This window comes from Anser brachyrhynchus (assembly GCF_964034855.1).
Source record: "Anser brachyrhynchus genome assembly, chromosome: 24".
NCBI lineage: Eukaryota > Metazoa > Chordata > Aves > Anseriformes > Anatidae > Anser > Anser brachyrhynchus.
The window spans coordinates 3,383,568-3,407,317 of NC_137717.1; the positions used below are offsets into that span (position 1 = coordinate 3,383,568).

The following is a 23,750-nucleotide window of genomic DNA, read 5'->3' on the forward strand; positions in this document are numbered from 1 at the left end:
GACAGGAAAACTGACACTCCCCCTCCCTGTAAACTGCTGACAATCGCATTTTACACCTGGCAAAACCAGTGCAAAACGGAAGGAAGAGAAAAAACAAAGAGCAAGGACTTTTCTCAGCAGCTGCATCTCCCCAGAATGGCACATTTTTCTTTCCAACAGTAGCCAAAGACACACTCTTCCTTCATGGACAAAGTCTAGTAACTTCACGTTAGTCATTACGAGAAATGCCACCTCTTCTCTATTAAACTACAGGACGGAGCATGCTGCAGAGTTGCCAAATCTGGCTGCAGCACACAGGTCCTGTTGGAACCAGCAAAGCTCGTGCAGCTGAACCCCTTTGCTTGCAAACTCTCAGCCCTTGCATTTGAATGTCCTGTCCTTTAAAAGCAATCCTAAACTCTTGGCAGTAACCTGAAGATTAAATACTGGTCAAGTTCCTCTGCCCCCTAACAACCGGTCTTTTCCCTTTCCTGGCTGCAGCTGGTAGCTATTGTTATCGCTGTTCTTTCTGTCTTTTCTTTTACATTTGTTCTGATGACTTCAACAGGCAAAACATTAAGTTCTCTCTTCATTTTTCCAGTTTGGACCTCAAAATCGCACCGACATCAGCAGAAATAGTCAAAGTCCTGTAAGGAATGAGGGGAACACAAGCTGTGGGTAGCAGCTCGCACTCTGGGCTGGAAAGCAGAGCACAAGAGCCAGTGCCACCCAAACTGCTTTCTTGCTCGACCACGCCGGGTGCTCGATAGTGGGCACAGCAGTGGATGTCGACCAGGGATACCAAACACCGGAGAAGTGGCTTCCTTATATGAGCAATTACCAGAAATTATGAAACTGTTTGTCCAGTTAAGAAGTTTGGCTTCTATTCAGACCAGGCAGCCAGTCAGTCCCCGGTTTTCTGTAAATATATATATTTGTCTATGGAAACTTTCTGACATGAAAGGTGAGGCAGAGGCAAAAAGGTTTACACTCACGTCTCTCCTGAGGCTCCTGATGCAATTAGGGTTCTTCAAGCATGACCTCATGCAAGCTCAGCACAGCAAAAATCCCGCAGACACGAGCAAGAACCCCAGCAGGCCACCATGAAAACCTTGTGCATCACTGCTGTGATTACCGTAAAAGTCCTCTTCTGGGGAGAGGGGAGCAGGAACCACTTGAGCACTAAGAATAACCAATTTATTCCATTTTCCTGCTGGTACTGCAGAAAACAGCAGGCCACGTAACGGCATCAGCCGAGCTACAACTGGGAACTCAGCAGAAAGCATCTCGCCTCATAGCACAAGCAATAGCGCGAGTCCTGGCTGTGAACTGAACCAAGTGCTCCCGAAAGTGGTGCACTGGGAATTCCAGTAACTTGCCCACTGAGGAGATTTTCCCAACTCCATCATTTTAAGGGTTCACTTCTGTCTTGAAGCTGCCAGGTCCAAAACCTATGAGAACATCACTGAGCTTGTTCCCCTCAGAAATCTATTGCCCGTTGAACGCTGTCTACAGCCACACAAGGCTGTTACTCTACAGGAAAAAAAAAGTGTGCGAGAGCAGGGCAACTGCAATGACATGGGCCAGGAAGGAGACTCCTGCCTTCCTTCCCCACGAGGACCTGGGAGAGCTGAGCCCCCCAGCTGCCGGCTGTGTCCTCGGCCAGTGTGGCTGCTTCAGAGCCTGTTCTAAAACGAACTGCAGTGTAAACAGGAAGCCGAGCTGACAGCAGACGTGCTGCAGATGGCTGCAAATCCTACAGAGGGAACAGCAGTGACCTCCCATCCTCCCCAAGACCAAGGAACCAGCCTGATCCTCAGCGCACGAGTCACTGCTCAGCTCTCCGGGTGCTATTTCAAGGCAGGGGAGGTGCCCAGGTTTTCCATCGAGGGGCACCTCAAAAACACCCAGTATGGAGCAACAGTGGTGCCCCAGCAGCTGGGGCCAGGGAACTGTTCACAGGGCATCCCAAATTCCATAGCAGGATATTTCCGAGCACCACCCTGCCTTCAGTTGTGGCAAGGCTATGTCACCAGCCTTAAAAGTATATAAAATTACAGTCCTAGCTGGGTAAGAATTAAAGTAACGCTCACGACTCTGTGCCTATTAAAACTTCTAAGGAAGAAGCTAGCAAGAAGAGGAGGAAACCCTGCGGTCTCCATCCTAGGAGAAGGGGAAAAAATAGCACAAAAATAAGACAGGAGAAATGGCAGACTTCCCCTTTTCTGCCATCCCGCTGATGGCCTGCCCATCAGGAAGTAAAACCACATTTTGATAAAGCAAACTGGGGAAATTAGGCAGTTTCAATGCCTTTGTGAGCAACATAAAAATATTACTTGTTTCAAAGGCAGATTTTTAAGTTCTGGAGACTCCCGAGGAAATATCCAAGAAAATTCTTCTCAAAAGTGAACAGCAAAGGATCATTTGACAATCACACATTCATGGCAGCTGGGAGAGCTACACATTTCTACCACCTGGTAGAGGGGTCAGAGAAGTACCTGTAAAAGCTATCTTACCCCAACTTCTCCTAAACTGTCCATGGGTGGCCGGTGCTGCCACCAACTCATCAGACCTAAGGTCTGGTCCACAGCGGCCTTCCCCATGCTCCTATGACAGGTTTTCTGATTTGGAAACATTTCTTTATGATTTTCAAAACAGAGAAACAGTGAACGTATTAAATTCAAATCCAAGTAGAGAGATCTCAGTATCAATGCCTGCGCTACGGAGATAAGTAACCACCAGCATACGCCATCTATTTCAGCTTTGAGTCAGCGCAGAGTAATTCCTCCCAACACGCTTTAACCTAACTGTAAAGTACCTCCAGCATTTCCATGCATTCTCATGAAAGAGACAAAGCAATTAATGTAACCGCAGGTGCAAAATACCTACAGAGCTCGAAACCAAAAGAGAAAACCTTACCTGCGAGAGAGCATATAGCCATCTGAAACCAAACTGCATTCGGTAAAACACATTTTGCAGCGATGCTGAGCTATTTTTCAAAGCCACAAGATGCCAGCTGTGACGTTTGAGCTTTTGTTTAAGAAGAAAAAAGCAAAGGCTGGAGAAGCCTTACCCCATACCTACCCTGGGACTCCCTGGACACACAGCAGCCCGTTAGGGCGTGCTGAACGTTTCTCTGCACTAAGCTTGAGCATTTGGTTTAACTTTACTTCAGAGTTTATTGGTCGGGTAAAGTTTCAGAGCTTTAATAAAACACAGCTTAAGCACTGCAGCTTCACAGTCTGGGAAAGAGGCACGGCAGAAAGATTTTTTTTTTCCCTTTCTTTTCTTTTAGAAAACGGCATTCGCTGTGCTTCCTCGAGCAAACCCGGTGAAGATCTCCGAGCAGGATCCACCTCGGGCAGGGACAAACCCAGCCGGGATCCCGCGGGGATGCTCGGTCCCCCCCTTTTCCCCCAGCCCTCCCCCGGTGCCCCGGGGCTGCCCGTGCCCCCTCGGAGCCCCCCGGCCCCGGTTCTCCCCACCTGCTCGGCGCCCCGGGGCCGCGCTCGCTGCTCGCCCCGACGATGGGCAGGCTGGGCACGGCTCGGCTCGGCTCGGCACGGCTCCGTATGGCTCGGCACGGCTCGGCACCGCTCCCCAGCCGGCGGCGGAGCCCGGCACTGCCCCGCCCGGCTCGGGGCGGAGCGGAGCCGAGGGGCGGTGAGCCGAGCCGAGCCGTGCCGTGCCGAGCCGTGCAGGGGGCGGTGGGCTCGGCGGCACGGAGCCGCCCTGCCCCCGGTTAAAACCGGCAGGGATCAGCCACGGGTGCGCCCCACGGCACCCGTGGGAGCCCCCCCCCGGGGAGGCGGAGGGCGGGGGAAGCACGGCGCTGCCGGGAGGTCCCAGCACCGGGGGGATGCCCCGCGGAACCCTCCGGGCCCCGGCTCGGCCCCTCCACCGGCGTCGCCCCCGTGGCACCGATCGCCTGCAGGGCACCGGGGATGGCGGCGGCGGGGAAAGGGGCGAGTGGGGGGGGGAGCAAAGCTCCATGCCCCGGCAGCGGGGAGTTAGAACCGGGGGGGCTGCGGCCATCACAGCCCGAGGGCGAGGAGCCCCGGGGGGGGACAATAAACGAGCCCCGGGACAGGGCTGGGCCCGCACCGGAGGAGGCCGCGGGGCCCGGGCGGGCGCCGCTGTCACCATGGAGACGGCGCCACCGGCCGCCATTACGTGACGCGTGGAGCCTGCGGCCTAGGCCCTGCCCCGCCCGCTCCGGCTCCGGCTCCTCACGCGGCCGCCGCCGCCACCGGGTTCCCGGTACCGACCCCGTCCCCTCTCCGCCATGTCGGCCTCCTTCAGGAAGGCCGCCAAGTCCGGGCAGCGGCAGCACCGCGAGCGGGCCCAGGTGAGCGCCATTCCCCCGCTGCGGGCTGCGGGGCTCCGGTGCGGGCCCTCGGGCTTCGCTGCCGGCGGCCCCTTCATCTCCTGTCCCGCTTTTCCCCGCAGCCCGCCTCTCGGAAGAAGCTGGGGCTGCTGGAGAAGAAGAAGGACTACAAGCTGCGAGCGGAGTGAGTCGGGGAGAGCCGGGAGGGAGCCCCCCGGGGCTGCACCATGGCCGTGCCCGGCCCTGTCCTGAGTCCCCACACATGGGCAGTGAGACGTGCGGAAAGGCCTCACGCTGTTATCACTGCAAATAATAAAGGAATTACAAGTGCTGTCTTCTGTTTTTAATGGCTGACCCCGCGGAAGGTCCAGGAGGGCTAAGCTGGACAGTTGGACAGCACTTGCTCCTCAACACAGTTCATCTCCAGCCTTGTTGAGGAATAAGTTATGAGGCTGAAGTTGATTGTTGGTGTCCAGCTTGGTACAGGGAGCCTTGGCTGTCATATCACGGTGCTGAGCATCGCTCTGAGGGACTCAGCATCACCTCAGGGAATGCGGACATGGAGAAATGCTGAACTGCTCTTTCTTTTTTTCCAGGGACCATCACAAGAAGCAAAATGCCCTCAGAGCACTTCAGAAGAAAGCTCTGGACAAGAATCCCGATGAGTTTTATTTTAAGATGATAAACACACGGCTCAAGGTAAGAAACTACCTTCAGGTGGGATTACACTGCAGCTCCAAGTAACAAGTTATGTTTTTAAATTTACAAATTAGTAAACAAAATAGCAGACTTACCTTGGTGCTATGGAAGTTTAAGTGCTATGTTCCATCTGTTTTTAGGATGGAGTTCATGTAATTAGACAACCAAAGGATGAAGTGACTCCTGAACAGGCAAAATTGATGAAGACACAGGATCTTAAGTATGTAGAAATGAAAAGAGTTGCAGAAGCCAAGGTAATGCTTCACTTTTTCAGTTTCCATTTTGCCCAGAATTGTTTTTACTGTAATTTTTTTTCCTCTCCTTTGGGGAGGGGTTGCTGATGGTGATGGATATTGTGTTTATGTTCAGAGAAATCTCGTTCATGTAATACTGGAAATGATAGATGGAAATGTCAGTGGAGCTCAGTATATAGAACCTACAGAAAACTACTAAAAACTATACTGTATGTTATTATAAAACATGGCAATTTTAACGTAAATTTCAGACACTAAACATGTACCTTGCTTCTGATCTGTATAGAGCTGAGGATTATCGTTGCTGAAGCAGGTAGACAGAATCTGTAGAAATCTGACTTCTGTTTCATGCTCTAATGTTGATCCATACACTATCACTGCAAATAAAGAATTAAAGTCAGCTTGGAATATTCCTTCATATCTTTGCTAATAATTTCAAGGTAATCCTTGAACTGAAATACTTTGAATTTTGTCTGCCATACAGATAACTTACTGTTGTTTTGAAAATTGGTTTGTACATATTTGGTTGCGTAATATCAGAAATTACCTTGACTTGAAAAGAGGCCATGTATCTAAACCAGATGCATTTAAATTTTTTTAAAAAAAGTATTAAAGTATTCAGTTGCTTGTAAACTTGAGAAGCAAACAGGAATTCACTTCAAGGAGACATCATTCACCTTGTTACAAATGTTTGGCAAAACTGAGGTTACCTTTTCTTTCCTGCAGAAAATTGAAAGGCTGAAGTCCGAGCTCCATCTGCTGGATGCTGAGGGGAAGCAGCCCAACAAGCACGTGTTCTTTTTTGATACTAAAAAAGAGGGTAAGATTTAAATAGGCTTTACTGGATTTTTGTTTGTTTGTTTCAGGCTGTGTAAAATGTATAAAGCAGTCATGTTCTTTATTTATGCTGTTATTATAAAAGATTTTATTTCAGGAATAATATTTCAGGTGCGCTGTAAATTGTTTTGATACCTAGAAAAGACCTCAGTTCTGCAGGAGCTATGCTTCTGGGGCTCTCTTTGCTGCTGACTGTGCATAAGCTACGTGCTGGGAAGGTTTGCTGAGCATCAGTCCAAGAAGTCTGAGTTTATTCCTATTTTTTTTTGATTTATAGTTGAAGAGTTTGATATTGCAACTCATCTGAATACTGTTCCAGAGCTAGTAGATAGAGTCTACAACCGACCAACCATTGCAACATTGCAGAAAGAGACACTGAAAGGAGCTACTGATCCTGTCCATTTAAAGGTAGTTTGTACTACCCACTATTTGTACTGTAGTCATCTTAATGTATTTTTTTTATACACAATAAGCACTAAGAAGGGTTCTTTGGACCACTGTGCAAGAGAAAAAAATTGTTGTCTTTCACCATTTTTTATTGGTGAAACAAGGCTGTAGTGGACGTCACTTAACCATCAAGTACCTGGAGACTGCAGTCCAATCTTCTTCTGGACTAATACGGAGAACTTGTTCAGTTGTATCCCAGCTCACTGTGGATTATAAGTCAAGAGTTGTGAAGTTTGGGCCAGAACAGCGTGGTATATACTTGATGAGGTAGTTTCCTACCTCCTGCTTACACAATCAGCTTTGGTTCTAATGTTTTAATATCACAGCACTTCTGTCCTAGCCGTAGCTAAGCTTGGCTTTAACACTGTAAATACATCTTAATTAGTTTAGATATTGGGCAGTTCTGTAAGCTGAAGTCAGTATGTGTAAGGTAAAAATAAACTTGTCTTAAACTGCCGATTGGTAAATTTGTAACCTGTTGTTTTCTGAATCAGATGTCAGATAACAAACACCCTGTGGTCCCTTCCATTTTGCCAACTTTCTTGGTTTGGCTTGTCAGTAAAGCAGTTGGACGAGTTGTAGGCTGACAAGTTTTCTCTTCTAAATGTCTGAGTCATATTGTAAGCATGTTGGGATCTGTTCTCCTTAATTTAATTACTTAAATCACACCTGCAATAATACCATTTTTGTGCTGGGAAAACCATCAGCTCTTAGTAGGTAAACATGATCAAACAAGCTGCATTTTGGGAGGCCTCTGTGCAATTTCTAAGCACTTCAGGAATCGGTCTCTGGTCTTTTTTTCCTCTGAATAAACATTTGTGGCTTTTCCTTATGGAGTTAAATTCTGTCTTGCACTCAACACTGAAATTAAGAGGAGTTATGAAACTGAAATTCCAGCTGCTTACCAAACAAGGTTCCACAGCTAAGTTAGATGATGTGTGGTGGGGTTTCTTTGCTTGCTTTTTTCTTTAGTTTGGACTTAGGAGATTAAAAAAAGTATGAAGAACGAAGTCCTAACTAGAAAACATCTAGTATGAGAATCAAGATGTTATGCAGTTTGCTGAAATCCAACCACAGAACTAAAGCAGAATTGTTTTATATGGCTGAAATGTAAAAAATGTTTGTGAGGTCTCAGAATAGGTCAGCTGTAGACTGTAGCGTCTTGTTTCTCTCTCTTAAAAATGCTTCTTTTTCTTCTCCAGAAATTAGACCAGCAAAGGAAGAATCAGTATGACCTCCTGAAGCAGCGCATTGAGCGAGAAAAGAGCATGTTCGTTATTGCACAGAAAATCCAGACTCGTAAAGATCTGTTGGTGAGGGATTTAACTGGTTCTTTGGATCTTTTGTTAAAGTCGCTAGGTCTATCTATACCTGAGTTTCTTTCATTTATACTGATACTTCTAGGTAACTCCTAAAAATAAGCAACCTTCTTTTATCATGGAGAAAGCAAGGAGATGATTCAATGAAGCATTCCGGTTGTGACATGTCTAATGTATTTGCTAGTCCAGCTCTATCGCATCAGCAAGAAAAAAGATTCAACTCTTGAAATGATGTACAGTCTCTTCTAAAATACTCTTGTTGTTGTCACCTCTCAAGTATTAAAAAGTAGCAGAGGGAAGGAAGCAGCTCTCTAGGTTACAAGATCTTAAAAACCCAGTGACCAAAAAAATTGTCTCAGTGGGGCTTGCTGTTCACTGGTGCTTGTGAACAAAACAGATTGTGTCTGACAGACTAAAGGCAGAAAGAACAGATGGAAATATAATTCCCACCTAAACAGTGGGAAGTGACCATTTTTCACTAATGACTTGTCAATCCCAGACAGGGACTTTAGGATTTTTTTTTTTCCTTCTTACGTGACAGCAGATCGAGTAATTTTTGTTTTTTCCTTCCAGGACAAAACTCAGAAAGTAAAGGTGAAGAAAGAGACAACGAATAGTCCAGCTATTTACAAATTCAAATATCAGCGGAAACGTTAACCATTTCCTTGAAAAATTACACCCAGTCTCTGGTTAGAAAGAGGATTCTCCGTAAGAAGAAGTACTGATATACTGCCAGTATCAGTTTGGTTTTCATTGCAGCCTAGTGCTTTGTTAAAATAAATTACTGTGGGCCTGCAGTAGCCATAAATATATTTTATCTAATTAATTGATTAATAAATCAAAGAGTTTGTTCTCTTGGTATTTACAATGGGAAGCCACAAGAGGTGCCTAACTGTTCTAGTAATACGTACCATAAACAATCTTTGAAAAGTCAAGGTCGAAATGAAGAGAGTGGGAGATGGGCTGCACATGAACAGAAACGGCTTTCCAGGATCTGTGACTTTCACATCTTGGGCCAGTGGACCATGACATGGCCAAAACCACAAGATTTCAGAACAGCTTTTTTTTTTTAAGCTATCTTTTCACGCAGGTTAAAGTTAAATTATCTTTCTAATCACTATTTTTGCCCCACATCCTGCTTTGATTTCTGTTTTGCTTTATCTGTCTACACAAAGTATTTCACCTAGGAGGTGAAAGGCATTGCTAAGGGGGCGTTGCTAAATTTATGCACCATTATTAGCTAAAGACTTCTGGAATTATGCTAGAAGCAGGGAATTGCTTCTTGCACCATACAGAAAAGAAAAAATTCAACCTCTATGAACAATTTCTGTAGCTGAATGCACATTTACCCATATCTGTGATTATTTTCTCCTGTACCTTGCAAGAGGGCAGTGCCCACACTCCACCAGATTTCAAGTGTGGCTACTAGGTCTGAACAGAGGGGCAATACTGAGATATATATGTAGGGAGAGACAATACAAGAGCCAAAGGTAGGACAAAAGTTTGTCCTGTTTATGTTACATTTATTGCAGTGCTGGTAGTTAGAAGGGGGGTTCAGCTGAGAACAATGAAGACACAGCCTTGAGTGTCCTGAAGCAGTTCAGGCAAGTCAAGAGAGCCTGGGCGTAAACATTCCTTTTCTTATCTCTCTCACTTGTAGTACAGCTGCCAATAATAAGCACATGCCCATGCAAGATGGTCAGAAAAAAAGTTCTTCTCAAGCCCTTCCCATTCAGGAGTTCTCCTATCTTCCCTTAGCTAACCATGACTAGTTTTTAGGTGCTGAAATACAGCTTCGGTGTGGCAGCAGCAGATGTTGTTGCTGCCATTGCAAAGATTCCAAAGCTAGCGAGAAGTGTGGGGTAATATTTTTTTTTCCCCAGGGAAGCATTCTGGGGAGGGCTACGCTTTGCTCTTAAAAGCAGCTAGGACATTTCCATACGGAACGTGAAGTTTCGCTTCTAACACCATAACACGTCTAGCATCGAGCAGGAAAAAAAAAAAAACCACAAACGCTACGCCAAAACAAAAAGTTTCTCCTTTTCCTTCCTCAGAAGAAATCGCGCCCGTAGGAGAGCTGCAGAGCTTTTTTTTCCCCTTTGAAAATTACGTTCCGTCGTTGGGGGAGAAAGCTAAGGGAAGCAGGGGGGAGCCCGGCAGAGGGCAGCAGCGCCCCGCGGCAGGGGCCGGGCTCCCCCCGGCCACCGGTGCCTGCTCCAGCAGGTGCCCGCCCGGAGCTGCGAGCCCTGCTCCGGGGTTAAGGGAACCACCTTGTTCCTGCTGCTGCTGGCAAAAGAATAGCCGGGTTTCGTTATTTTAAGGTTTCTAGACTCCAAGGCTACATAGAGCAGCGAACAGAAGAGCAGGCTTCGTTTCTTTCATGATTATTTTTTAGTAAACCTGAAGATCTTGTAAGCATGATTTCTTGACCTTGAAAATTTAAGTTGGCAATATTCAGAGGAATACAAAAAGCAAGAGGAATGAAAAGCACGGTAGATTTAAAAAAAAATAAAATAAAGCTCACATATGGTTTTGGGAGTTCTAGTTGTTTTGAAAATTTACAGCAAGTTCCCCAATACACTGGGAGTCTTTGAAGTAAAATCTTTGCGATTTAAGTGACGAAGCATTTGATCCTTATCCCTGATTAATTTTACCTACATCGAGAGAGTTGCTGAAAAGGATGGGAAAGGCAAATAGCAATTCCATGGGAAGACACTGAAGGAATTGCTGCCAGCAGGAGCTGAAAAGCAGCAAGGGGAAGAGGAACGGCTGATGCCCTGGTGCTCCAAGTGCCTGCTGCGCTCTGATCCCCTCGGTAGACCAAGTGTCGCAATGGGCACAAATGACCTAATCCCTGGAAGAGAGCCATCGCTTCCCAGTAAAGGGGTGAGATATTATGGGATGTATCAGGTAGCTGTGAGGCTTTGAGCAGTCCTCACCATGGCAAATCCCAGGGTGAGTGCCATACCGCTGGTTCTGGAGTGAGTCCTCCTCTGCCTGCCAGCATGCAGGAGTTGCAAGCTTTTGGTAAAGATGCAATAACTTCATGGTCTCTGCAGGATTTACAGAGAAAAATTGGTGCCTGTTCCGAGTTCCTTTTCCCTGGGAAACTATGAATGTCTTAAAAAGAAACTCCAGCACTGTTACGTCTCAACAGACTTCTTGCTGGACCCTAACTCCAAAAGCCTAGGTACAAACCCAGCCACCAGCAGAGCAGCTCGTCATTTTGTGGCCACAGACTGAAAGGAGATGCTGGCTCCTGTGGACGAACACATCACTGACTGCCTGCAGGACTTTGTGGATGCTGACCAGAGAGCTTCCACCTCAACAGATAGGCCTGACCCGCACCTACTGCCCCACAAAGCCTACCATCATCTTTTCCCACCAAAAAAATAAACTATCTCAAAGAGCAAACCCAAAGTTCTTATAATGACAGACATCAAACGCCTGTCTGTGTGTTTCACAGCAGTGCTGTAGCTCAGTGTCCAGAGAAACATTCAGTTACTGCTGAAAATGGCATCACAGATTAAATGCTATCTTTTGGTGCCAAGACCTTTTTTTTTTTTTCCTCTGGCAGCCTGAAAAAAAAAAGTCCATGTGTCAGGCAGGCAGTACTAGAAACATCTTACAGTCCTATCATGAGACTTCATCTGGGTCACAGTATGCAGGCTGTCCAGACTCCGGCAAGATTAATTCACACCGGGCCAGATGAAAGAGCTGCTAGGATGCAGCGGGGCAGTGGGTATGCCTTACAAACAGGACTAGGTCTTGGCTCTTTCAGCCAAGCAAGATAAAGGTAATACGTGTGCCTTAAGAAGCAAGCAGTATGAACACGCGTATGGCAGCGAGAAGACCTGTCACCAACACAAGTGTGTAGGAACTGCCCAGGAATAAATTTGGGCTGGAAATCATGTTTTCTCAGAGTTCTGGAAAAGCCTCTGGATAAGCAAGAACATCATTTGTGATGAGGGCTACGGGACACAACTGCTTGGGTCAGCCACAGGCCCAGCAGCTCGCCCTGCCCTACAGGTCACCCACCAGGACCTCGCTCCTGATGACACCCAAAGCCCTCAGCTTGGTCCTCCTAAAGCACTGAAATGCTTCTGCAAGTGACTGGGAAGAGCCGGTACCTGACCCAAACCCAACACCTGGCCCAAATCCTCTGCCCACGTGGCCACAACATGAGACCTGAAGAACCCCGTAGGTTCCCACCACCCTCTAGCGGGGCCCCAGTGGGGAATGACCAGGACAGCCCACAGCTATTTTCTGCTTGTGGTAATTATAGTACCAAAGGCCAAACCAACAGGTTCTTTAGCAAGGAGATTCCCTGCAGCTTGCAAGATACAGATATCAAAATACCCCACAGATTCACAGCCCAGGTTCCAGGTGACTCAGGATAATATTGTGCCGTATAATAATTTCATGTAATTCCTTGTTCATGCTGAAGAACTCAATTGATAATGACTGTCTATAAAAGTTAATAGCAGGCTACATTAAAATGCTTGTAGGATTATCTCTAGGCAACTGTAACAGTATATTACTAGCAGGAGGCCTGTCAGCAGCCCTTCAGCTTCAAGGTTTGTTTGCCGGAGGTCCCAATTTTGGGGCCTGGAGCAGACTGGGGAGCAGCACGGTGGGGTCTCACCCTTTTCACGGCAGCAGAGCCAGCAGCCGATGTGCCCGTGGGGCTGCTGACGGCTCTGTGACAGCACTGGTGCTCTGCAGCATCCGGAGGGATGCTCGGACCCCAGGGCCCTGCTCTGAGCTCCCAGCAAGGAGGCTCCCATCCCACCACCCCACCATCCACACCAACCGGCGCATCCCGCGCAGCATCGCCCACCTTGCACCCAGCCGCCAGGCAGGATGGGGTCCCTCGAAGCTCCCACACTTCGAAGCTGCTTGGCCCCACGCCCCATCCAGGTGCTGCTGTTGCAGGACGGTGCTCCAGGCGCGGGGACGTGGGCATCCCCAGCTGGCAGGACCGGCTGCCCCAACTGCCACCAGGCTCTGCTGCCCCACGGCGAGGTTCAGCTGAGGTGACTGGCCCAAGGGCACCGAGGAGAAGAAGGTGGAGGAGCTCCTCGCCCAGCAGGAGCGGCTTCGCAGCAGGGAGTGGGAAGAACAGGATGTAAATCAGGAAGGACTAATTGCTGCTCCACACGGCTGGCCAAAACCTCTCCTTTCCAGAGGCTCCTTGCCCACCCGGGCCATCCCTGCCTGGCTGAGGTATTGCCCCAGTGCCTGCACGCAGCCCCCGCGTCCCTCCCCAAGTTCAATTACAGAGGGGTTCACCTAAATACAAACCTGCTGTCTCTGCTGGGAGAAGCCCAGCATAAGAACAGGCCAAGCGCTTCCAAGGTGAAAACAGCAAATATTTGCTTTGTCTTCTCTACAGTTACGTACCAGGAGCTTTCAGAGCCTCGAGAGAAGCCAGGTGAGCAGCACCGCTCTGAGCAGGAAGGAGCCCATTATTTAGTGAGAACATATTCCCAGGACGTCCCTGGCTTGGCAGACCTAAAGACTGAAATAGTAACTTAGTGCATATAGATCATCATTTACCGAAGCACAAGCCCTGATGCACCTTTCTAGGGAAGCTCTAATTTATTATGCATTGTCATTAGCTGCAGCAGGCAGCAGGGCCTTCATTAGAGCTAGAGTTAAGGTCTGTTTTGGCTGCCTCATCAGCATCAGTGAACTGCGTCCCTGCGAGGTTTGATACAATTTAATTAACCTAATTAAAAGCTCTGATTGCAGAGATGATTGGGGTAGAGCCAGCAGCAACTGCATATTTATAACGAGCTGGAAGGTGTGGGACTGGAGCCAAATGATATGCATCTCTAATGAGCTGGTGCTATTGAAGTGTGGATTTGGAACACTAACATTTATTTTTGGCAACAATGGCCAGTTTATCTTCATGATAGAAACGATCACAGCTTGATCGCAGGGAGCAGGGAGCTCTGCACAGCGCTCCCCGGGCCTCTGCAGCCGGGGGGAGCCCTACCCCAGCACCCCCAGCTCCCCCTGGCCTCCAGCACGCTGCAGGCAGCCCCTCGGGGTGCACTAACCCCTAACCACAGCCCTAGGTAAGGCAGGTGGGAGATGCCAGCAGGATTCCCATCCCCGCCACCAGGCTGGGCTCCCGGCACAAGGGACCCAGCACCATTACACCAGGCACCCAGCAACCCCATACCCAAACCCTCTGCAGAGCACCAGCACCCAGACCTCAAGCAGCACAAAAAAAACAACCCTCTCCCCTATGCCTTACCTGATCCCAGCACCCAGGGCAGGGGCTTTAAAGCTTCTGCTGCCCTGGCTGATTGGGCTGCTGGGGCTGGTGAGTGCCAGCACCTGGCCCTGCTCCTCCCAGGAGGTCTGCGAGCTCCCTTTCTCCTCCTGTTTGAAGACAGAGATGTGGGTTGTGTGTCCTGGTGGGGGCACCCTGCCTGTCCTCGTCCCTGGTGCATGCAGCACCCGTCGTGTTCCTGGGCATCGCTGCTGAGCCAGAGCCCCTCTGCCCCTGCGGGACAGGCAGCGAGGTGGGGGCTGAACCCCATGGGTGCCCCTAGCACCCACGTCCCCAGCGTGGGGTCAGGGTGCTGCGGGATCCCGGGGTCAGCACGCCCCGTGGCAGCAGCAGGCCGTCCCTCCGAGGTTGCCGAGCTACTTGGAAAATTTGATCCACGCTAATTATGCGGAAAGGAGCCCTTCTGATAACGAGGATGAAATGGAAGCATAGATAATACTCATCTCTGAGTGCCATTAATCTTTAAAACTGGAACAATAAGTGAAAACACTGCGGGGCATATGAAGCAAGGTGTGATTCACATCTGCTCCTCCGTGGCCGCCGCCTGATTTATTGGCGCGCGGCGATTTTCCTGCACAGTTTCAACAGCGCTGCATTACATAACACCATGGACTGTTTTGCTTGCCTTTATCAATCAAAATACCTCCTCCGTGTCCTTCTCCCCCACCCAGCCCAGGAGACCCCCCAGTCAAGCTCCCCAAGCCCCCCTGCAGATGCCTCCCTCAGCCCACCCGATGCCCTCCCGGGACAGCAGGGACGAGGTTCCTGCGCTCCCCCTGTCCCCTGCCACCCGGCCATGCCACATCTATCTTCATGTTTGACGCCTTTCATTTTCAAATGGCTCTCTCTGGGATTTGCTTTCTTTTGTTTAAATTGTGGATTTGCCGCAGTGACCTTTTCGCCGGCTCCGAGGAGAGGTGGGCAGCAGCTTCCCATGGCAGCCCCACGAAGTCTGCTGACCTGGGGCTTTGAACAAGTTCAAAGCCTTGCTTGCCTCTGCCTTTTGGCCATAGCCCTCAACAGAGCCTTTAGATGGATTTTTTTTTTTTACCCGCTTGCCTGGGTAGACATCATCAGAGACATTTCCCCTCTCAGGCTTTTTAATATTTACACTGACTTTGTGAACAGATAATATATTCCACTCTCTGCTGCCTTGAAGAAGCCGGCGCTCCTTCTCGCAGCGCAGTCGGGGGAAGCGGTGGCTGCCGTGCGCAGGCTGCCCTGGAAGGCCAGGTGGAAAGGTCTGGGGGGATGCAGAAGGCTCTGGGTCACTTCTGCATCCCATGGCACTGTCCTGGGGCAGCCCTGCTGAGCCCCCATCTCCTGCTGCAGCGGAGAGATGCTCCTTAAAACCTTCCCCCGGTAGTGGCTCAGCCCAAAGCTGACAGTCTGGCTAGCTGGAAGACAACCCGAATGCAGGCTGCTTCTGAAAACTGGCCCACAGATTCCCAAGCACCTTGTAAAGCCTGGCCCTGGCCATAACCACGCTGAGATCATATGGATGCTTTCTAAGTGGCACTAAACCAGGAGGGCAGCCAGCAGCTCGCAGCCCAGAAGTGTCATCAATGTATTTGCAAACGCTCATCCATAACTTCGCTGATTCCAGACCAGGAGTCCAGGAGGGATGGCCAGGTCCTGCCCGCTGATCGCCAGGATGCTGCGATCAGCTGAGCTTCACCCAGGGAGCAAAGCTGAGGCCAGCAGCCTTGGCAGGACTTTCACCTCCCTGGGCTGCAGTGCTGGGGGAGAAGTGCCGAGGGAACGATGCCGCCAGCACAACCGTGACCTCCAGGGCGGAGAAAGGCAAGGCCTCTCCTGTGCTTGGCATTTCCACTTGGGCGCAATCTCCTTCCTCGCCTCTAATCTGGCGAGCACCTCAACCACAGAGCCGCATGAGCAGGGCACAGCCAGGAGCGGTGGATGGAGGCTTCGGGGAACCACTCCCCAGCACAAAAAGCCTCCGGGTGAGGTACAACGTCCCACCCCACCAAAACCCAAGCTCACTGGGGCAAAAATCCATCCTCGCTTTTGGAGACAACAGGACAGGGCCCCACGGCAGGAGACGGGCTTGCTCTGTCTGCCTGCTGTGGGCAAGGCAGAGCTCCCTGCTCCCTCGCAGTGCCACAGGGCTGCTCGATGAAGAGGAGAGGCCCAGGGGGTCGCAGAGCCCCTGGCCAGGTGGGATGGCTGCAGAGGTCCCCATGGTGCTGCAGAAGGGACCTGGGGGCTTCCGCAGGGGGCAGGTGGCCCGAGGTGGCCCTTAGGTGGGCCAGCGTGTGACAGGGGCGGTGAGGCGCACAGCTGCGTGGGGGGGTCACATTTTTTCAGTCCTGTGTTGCCCCAGCAAACAAATGTCCCAGGATGCAGACAATAATGTTTTTATGAGACTCTAAATTCTAGCCTCAAACGCTCTTTGTAGTGGACTAATAGCCAACACGTGGCCCTTCGTCTCATGCTGAACTTTTGTGGTCCTGCAGGGGAAGAAAAGGCCCTGGTGAGCATTTACACTGAGCACTTTGTTCTCCCAGATTTGTAGAGCAGGGAGAATAATGTATTGAGACTCTCAGCCCGTGCCAGTTTGGCTTCATTTGTCCTTCTGAACTTGCCCTGAGAGATAATGTTTCCTTCTAATCTGCTGCCGTCCACCTACAGCAGGGACCCAGCGAATAATTCCCCCAAACAAGCCTTTATTCTTAAGGCCCTATCTGGCCCTAACCCCTTCTCCCCCTTACAGAGTAATTGTTGTGTTCATTACATGATAATAGCCCGAGCTGTATTCCAACCCACACTTGCCATGGCCACACAAACGAGGTTCAGGCCGTGCGGCTTTCAGGGGAATGCTGCTCATTTGGCATTATTTGAAGGAATGTGCCGGGCATCCGAGCACCAGGCACGCTCTCCTCGCCAGCCTGCCTGCGTCAAATCGCCCGTCAGATGCGGCGAGAAACCAGCACAGCCTCCAAAGAGCCAAGTTTTTTTGTTTTTTTTTTTTTTTTGTTTTTTATTTTTCCACACGTGATAATAAATGACTGTTGTACTGCGGTGGGAAGGAGGCCCAAGGAAGAGGAAATGCGACTCGTAAGTCTCCGGTTAATGTAACAAATCTTTTCTATTCTTTCCTGCGCAGGTACTTATGTCACCCTTTCACAATGATATTTTAATAAGCCTGTGTAAGCCTCACAAATTGCCCTTTATATCTGTAGGAGATGGGAAGCTCCAGGGGATGAGCAATGTACACGGCGAATGCACAGGAAACCCATTATCCCGCCTGCTCCTCCAAGTTGCTCACTAGGTGCAGCCGAGAAGGGTGCCGGGGGTGCCCCTCTGAGCACCCCAGGGAAATATCCCTGGAAATATCCTCTGCTGCAGGGATGTTTCAGCAACACCAGCCCCGGCTGTGTGGTGCCTCGCTGGACAAAGCTGAGCCAGGGGCAGATCCTGTGGCCAGGCACTGAGAAGCGGCTTTGGTCCTGGCTCTGCTCGGGGCTCAGGGTCACCCTCCGATACCTGCCTGGAAGGCTGGGGAAACGTCTGCCGTCACATCCTAAAAGCCTAAACCACGGAGTTTTGGTGTTCCCTTGCTGCGGGGAACCTGCCTGCCCCAAGGACCCACTGCCATTTACTGCCCCCTAACGAGCTGGTGGCACCGACACGTGCACGGCATGCGAGTGTCACACCACGCATCCCAGCTGCCCAGTTACTTGGGTGCAGGGTGAACACCTGCACTTGTACCCGTATGTGCACACGCGTGCGTTTAGGAGCGTGCAGGCAGGGGATGGGCGCTGGGCGCAGCCTGTGCGGGCTGCTCCCAGACTGGTCTGTGCTGGGCAGGGGGCTTCTCACCAGAAAGTGAAAGAAAAAAAAATAACAATAAAACACCAAAAACCATGTTAATGCACAAGCACACGTGTGCAAAACCACGCAGGGATCCATCACACGTGGCCACACAAGATTTCTGACATCGCAGAGCAGTGGTGAAAAAGCACAGAAAGGCACAGGTAGAGCATTGGCTTCCTCAGTCCGTGCTCAGCACCGCAGCCCCCTACAAAGCTCTGCCTCCCCAAACCTTCCCCTCTGCACGGCTAACCCCTGTCCCCGGGGACGAGCCCCTGCCCCACTGCCGGGGCTGCTCCCCAGCCACAAGCAGAGCCACCGGCGTGCTCAGGACAGCCTGTTCCGAGAGAGCGGGCGCTCCGAAAACCTGAGCGGGATCGGCAGTGTCCTTTGTGTATCACGAGGCTGGGCTGCTGCCAAATTCCTCTGCACCCACTGCCTCCATTAAATGCGTCAATCATTTCTTGGCAGCCCAAGCCCCGGCGAAGAGTCGAGAGGCAACTTCAGACGGTTGGGCTGCTTTCATTAGAAGGTGAAAAACACACGCTGAGCACAAGCAGAGGCTGAGCTCTGCCTGCACGGGGAGCAGGGCTGCGGAGCCCTTCCTGCTGGGGAGGGGAAAGCAGCAGCAGAAGGCAGCCCTCGGTGCGGGCAGGGGCTCGCAGCATCCCCCGGGACCTGCTGTGGCGTCCTCCCAGGTGGCAGCGCTGGCAGCGGGGCCCTTGGGAACAGAACAGGAAAGTCCGGGTGACTCAAAGGTTCCTGGCATGGGCGCAGTGGAGCCAAGTGAGAGCAGCTGGAGGAGAGCCTGCGGGCAGGGACCCACCGGGGCAGCTGGGGACAAGGGGCTGGGAGCACCTGTGGGAGGCCGGGGGTCTGGGGACAGGGCCACCGGGCAGCGATGGGTCCTGTGGAGCTGAGAGCAGGAGCTGCAGCTATTCCTGGTCCAGAGGAAGAGAAGGGCGTTGCAAACCCCAGCCACTGCAGGTGGCCTTAGCAAGCGTACAGCCCCCGGGGCACCGCACTCTGCCCAATGGTCAGGGTCCTTCGCTGCCACCAAGCCAGGGCCAGCAAAGTGCCCCCCTATATACCCACACTGCTTCCCGGGGCTCCCTGTGAGCCCCTTCCCCAGGGCTGAGCCCCCACACGTGGCCGAGCGCCGCGCTGAGCCCACCCCGGCAGCGCTCATTTCCACGCCGGCAGCGCTCATTTCCACGCCGGCTGCTCCTCGTACTCCCTTTGCCTCTTCCTCCTCACGCACTCACTTTGATCTTCCCTCCAGGGGCTTGCTGCTAAAAATTAACATTTTGTGGACGTCGCTGCCCATGGCTTGAGCAATGACTTTCCTCCCGCAGGTAGCAGCTCGCACAGCTCCCCGGGGACCCTCGTGCTGTGAGCTAAGCCCAGGGGCCAAAACCCTGCAGGCTCCTCGCACCTCGTTTTGGGATGGGCTGGGACCTCTGCCTGCGGCGTGGAGCTGAAGCTGGGAAGCTGTGGCCGTGCCCCAGTGTCCCGGCTGTCCCAGGGCACGGGGCATGAGGACAGGCTGGGAGCCGGGCGAGCCCAGCCTGGGAACTGTCCCCTCTCGGTCCCGCCGGGCGTTGGGGAGGGAAGGATGCAGCGCCCGGGGCCGCGGGGTGGGTGCAGCAGGAAGTCGGGCTTGGCGAGCTGGGTGTGGAGCATGTGGGGATGCTTGTCTGGGCTCCCGGAGCATTTTCCAAACACTTTAATTACAGTGATTTATATGGCAAAAGTGTGGGGGCGAGAGCTTGGGAAAGGCATTAGCAGGTTTGTTCCGAGGCTCTAATCAGAGGACGGTGATGTAGGGCGGTGCAGGGGGATCGCGCTGGGGCCATACATTTACCTCTAGCTCTGCTGGCCTGAATTGTGGCATCAGGACAAGTTTGGAGGATGCAGAGCCTTCCTGCTGTGGCAGGGGTTTGCTCGCTGCATCTCTGAGACCTCGGTGCAATGTGTGCTCCTGCAGGGACCAGCACCAGGAGTGCCACCAATGCCGTGCACTCGTCCCCTGCTCTGCTCCCCAGGCAAGGTCTGCAGCACCAGGGGTCCTGAGCCCTTCCCCACCACCAGCTGGGCCGAACCCCCTTCTCTCAAGCCTCCATCATGTTAAATAAGTTCACGCACACCCCAACCCCCAGTTTGCTGCAGCGTCCTGGCGACAGAAACAGCAGCTCCCCAAGCCCAGCAGCCGGGAGAGTGCTGTGGGGCTGCAGAGCTCGCTCTGAAACCTCAGTCCCCCCAGCCTGGCTTGCTCCAAGGAGACTGTCACTCCTCCAGCATCCTAATTACTCCAGAGGAAGCACGAGAAATGTTGGGCTGCTGTCCTGGCTGGTGGCAGCAGCAAAAACCTGGCCCTGGGCGAGCCACGGCCATCAGCTGGGCAGCTCTGACCCCCTGAGCAGCCACTGGGCACGGCCCCGGCAGGGTGGCCGGAGCCCACGTCACCCCTGCTGCATCCCTGCTCCTTGGCCTGCTTTCTGATAAATAACCTTTCCCTGTCCTTTTTGACACTGATGTTTATTGATGGCTGAAATCCCTCGCAGCACCGCGCGTCCCGCGGTCACGGAGCCGGCTCTGCTCGCCCGAGCTGCCCACGGCCTCTCGGACACGCTCGCTCCCAGATGTGTCGGGGTGGCCGCTGGCAGCGTCTCCCAGCGAAACACAGCACCAGGGACAGGGTGAAAAAGAGAGCGCTTTAAATAACCCTACCCCTGCTTCCCGAGGCAGCGCTGGCTCTGCAGGCAGTGCTGAGCGTCGCCAGCCTGGGCACAGCACCGCTGCTCCGCTCTGCCCGGCTGCACCCTGATGGCACAGGGCTCACCTCGGGGCCCAGCTCTGGTTGTCCTCAGGGGAAGGAGCAGCTGAGCCTGTGACATGCCATGGTGCCGCCATCGGTGGGGCAACCAGGGCAGGAGGCTGCAGGCCAGGGCTCTCCCAGCTGGAGCACGTCTGCAGCACAACTGCACAGGTGCTGGGCGGCAAAGCACCCGGCCCCACCTGGGCAGGAGCTGCTGATTAAGGGCTAAGCAAGCACTCTCCTGCCCAAAGCTCACGTTCTCGCTTAATTGAATCCGATTGATTGAGAAGCTAAAAGCAGCCCTGGCTCAGAGCATCGCAGATGGTGCCTGGGAGCAGGGCAGCACGCTGAACCCTTAAAAGCATTGGCACCAAGGGCAGACGCAGCCTTGCTCCCTTAGAGTGCCTCCTGCATCGTTATTAGGAACGGGAACCAGCAGCAGGGCAGCTCCAGGGGAATATTATTTATCGTCCTCGAAGGCTGCACAAACAACCTCTTATTCTTGCCCCCTCTGCCCTCGGTGGGCGGGCTGCGCTCCCACGGAGAGTTCAAGGGAAGGAAGTGTGCATCTGCGGGGCCGTGTGGGGGCAGCCGGCTCTGAAGTGGTCTGACCACGAGCCCCCGCGGCCGGGCACGGCGCCCGGCAGACCTTCAGCCCCAGCACGAGCTGCGTGCGAGCAGTTGCATCCCCTGGCAGTGCTGGAGCGGGGCGATGCAGGATCGGTCCCACCACAACCAGCCCTGCAAGGGAAGGGGCAGGTGCTTGAGGTCCTTCCAAGCATGGGGAAAAAGTCCCTGGGTGCTGCTGGTGTCCCAGAGCGTCAGGATGCAGCGCTGGGGCATCGCTGCGCCGAGTGACAGCTCGTGCTCTGCAAAGCGTGGCTCTGCTGGTGCAAACGCCAGGTCCTGTGCACGCAGTGAGCCTGGCAGCGGGACGCCACCAGGCTCCTCACCTGACACTGCTTACCCCACCACTATCCTGCCTTTGGTCACCTTGCACTTGTCTTTTCCATTGCGTTTTTCAAGCTTTCGGTGCTGGCACCTCCGCAAAAGGAGGTGCGTACTTTATTAACTCTGCTACTTTCTTCTCCACTAATTAAAATCAAATTATAGCTAAGGCACGCTGAGTACTTCGCAGCTAGAGCAGCCTGCTTTCCTGCTCTGCCTTCTGAACTTTTCAGCACTGAAGAAATTTGTTTCACGTGCTGGGCTGAGCACGGTGCAGCCCCATGGAGATGGGGGGTGCCCAAGATCTGGGGACCCCATGCTCTGGGCTCCGCTCCTTGGGGCCGTGCCAGGCTTCCCCGGCTGAGAGGAAGGGCGTCAGTGCAGCGCCCGCACAGCTCGCATCCCTTGGGCCCTGCACTCATGAGCCAGAGACTGTTTGCACCCATCCTGCACCCAGGGAGAGCTCTGGCCCATCAGGGCGCTGCTCACCCGGTGGTGCCTGTGCGTCAAGAGGGAGCCCGAGGGTGCTGAGCACAGCAAGAAGCTCAGCTCAGCATGAACCTTGCCGAATGGGACCTGGGGAGAGGAAGGGGTGCTCGAGGCCAGCCCCCACCCAGCATCCCCTTAACAGAGCCACTACTTGGGATTTTTTTTATTTTTTTTCCTTAGGGAAGAGGTGGAGTTCCTGCAGAAAGCCGAGACTTCCCCCGTGGCCCCTGTGCCGGTGCTGGCAGGAGCCATGTTTGGAGCCATACATCATCGATGGAAGGTACCTAATGATATATTGCCCTAATACATCGCCATGGCAACAGTGCTCTAATAATGTATTATTCTAATGTGTGTTACCCAAGCGCACGTTCTTCCCCGTGATGTATGGCCGGGATCTCTGTGCTCCGCCAAGCCCAGACGCGACAAAGCTCCCCTGACCGCCACGCGCTGTCCCCAGTGCCACCGCCGCAGGGGACACACCGTCCGCCCCGGGGACGTCCTGGTGCCAGCACCATCCTGCACAAGGGGGTTTGTGGGGTGTATCGGGAAACAATGAGGTGCTTGCTCCCACCTCCGTGGGTGTCCTCGGGAGCATCGCAGGGCACGAGCGCCCTGCTGAGCTGCCACCATCACCCCCCGGGGCAGAGGCACAGCGCGGTGCTGGTGTGGCTGCAACGCACGGCCCGAAACACATTCCTCTCCTGGCATTTGGAAAGTTCAGCAGGGGAAGTGACGGCTGGCTTGTGCATTTCTCCGGCCCCTTCCAAGGTAGCGAGGCCACCCAGCGCCCCGGGTTCGCTCATTAACAATGAAAATACCAGCTGGAATTCTCCTGCTGCCCGCGACAGGGGCAGCATTGTTTCCAGTTCACACTATCTTTTTGACCATTCAAATGCCATTAATTCAGTCACCCCAGCGCGTAGGACAGTTATCCGAAATGTTTTCCCAAACAGCTCCGTGACTATAGAGCACCGATTCATGGCATTGCCGGGGGACATCTGTGCGGAGCGAGGCGCGGCGGCGAGCTGAATGCGCCCTGTGTGGAGCCCGGATTCCGCGGAGGAGCGGGGAAAGCCGGCGGACAGAAAGGCTGAATGAATGGCAGGAGAAATCATTTCATCTATGCAAATCCCTGCCAAGCTCCCTGCGCAGCTGCCGTCAGCGGGGAGCTCAGCCCCGCCGCGCGACCACGCAGGAAGATTTTTGTTGTGCACCGAGCGGCTGCGCGAGGTCCCGCGGCCCCCCCCCAGCTGCTGCCCCCTGCGTCCGCTGCACCCGCGCTGAGACACCCGGCCCTGGCAGAAAACCCCTAGAGAGTGAAAGCTAATTACCGGCTTAAAGCTAATTACACCTTCCTTGGCCGTAAAAGGAGCAGCAGCGTTGCGTGGCTCAGCGCTGGCTGCGGTGATTAGAGCGGCAGCAGCGGCGGCGATGCTCTGGGGACCCGGAGCGAGCCCCGCAGGGGCCTGGCTACCCCCCAGGATGGTGACAGCTC

General features: G+C 52.8%; 2 protein-coding genes across 4 annotated transcripts in view; one reads left to right on the plus strand and one right to left on the minus strand.

The window, feature by feature from the left end:
* FHL3 (four and a half LIM domains 3) overlaps nucleotides 1–4,149 on the minus strand; it is a gene marked incomplete at its 5' end in the record, with an annotated part of 28,918 nt that extends 24,769 nt beyond the window's left edge. For 2 of the 3 annotated variants that reach the window (XM_080567387.1, XM_080567386.1), the window contains one exon: nucleotides 3,465–4,149. In XM_080567387.1, coding sequence (XP_080423513.1) covers nucleotides 3,465–4,149 — 685 coding nt within the window. Of the gene's footprint in view, nucleotides 1–2,898; nucleotides 3,019–3,464 lie in introns of those variants that run through there. The other variant, XM_080567388.1, reaches the window with a different exon arrangement.
* Nucleotides 4,150–4,191: 42 nt separating this feature from the next.
* UTP11 (UTP11 small subunit processome component) lies at nucleotides 4,192–8,700 on the plus strand. Its single transcript, XM_080567422.1, has 8 exons — nucleotides 4,192–4,327; nucleotides 4,429–4,490; nucleotides 4,903–5,005; nucleotides 5,146–5,259; nucleotides 5,986–6,079; nucleotides 6,374–6,504; nucleotides 7,746–7,856; nucleotides 8,436–8,700. Exons 1-8 carry the CDS (start codon nucleotides 4,265–4,267, stop codon nucleotides 8,517–8,519), a joined length of 762 nt encoding a protein of 253 aa, XP_080423548.1. The 5' UTR covers nucleotides 4,192–4,264; the 3' UTR covers nucleotides 8,520–8,700.
* The last annotated feature ends 15,050 nt before the right edge of the window (nucleotides 8,701–23,750 follow it).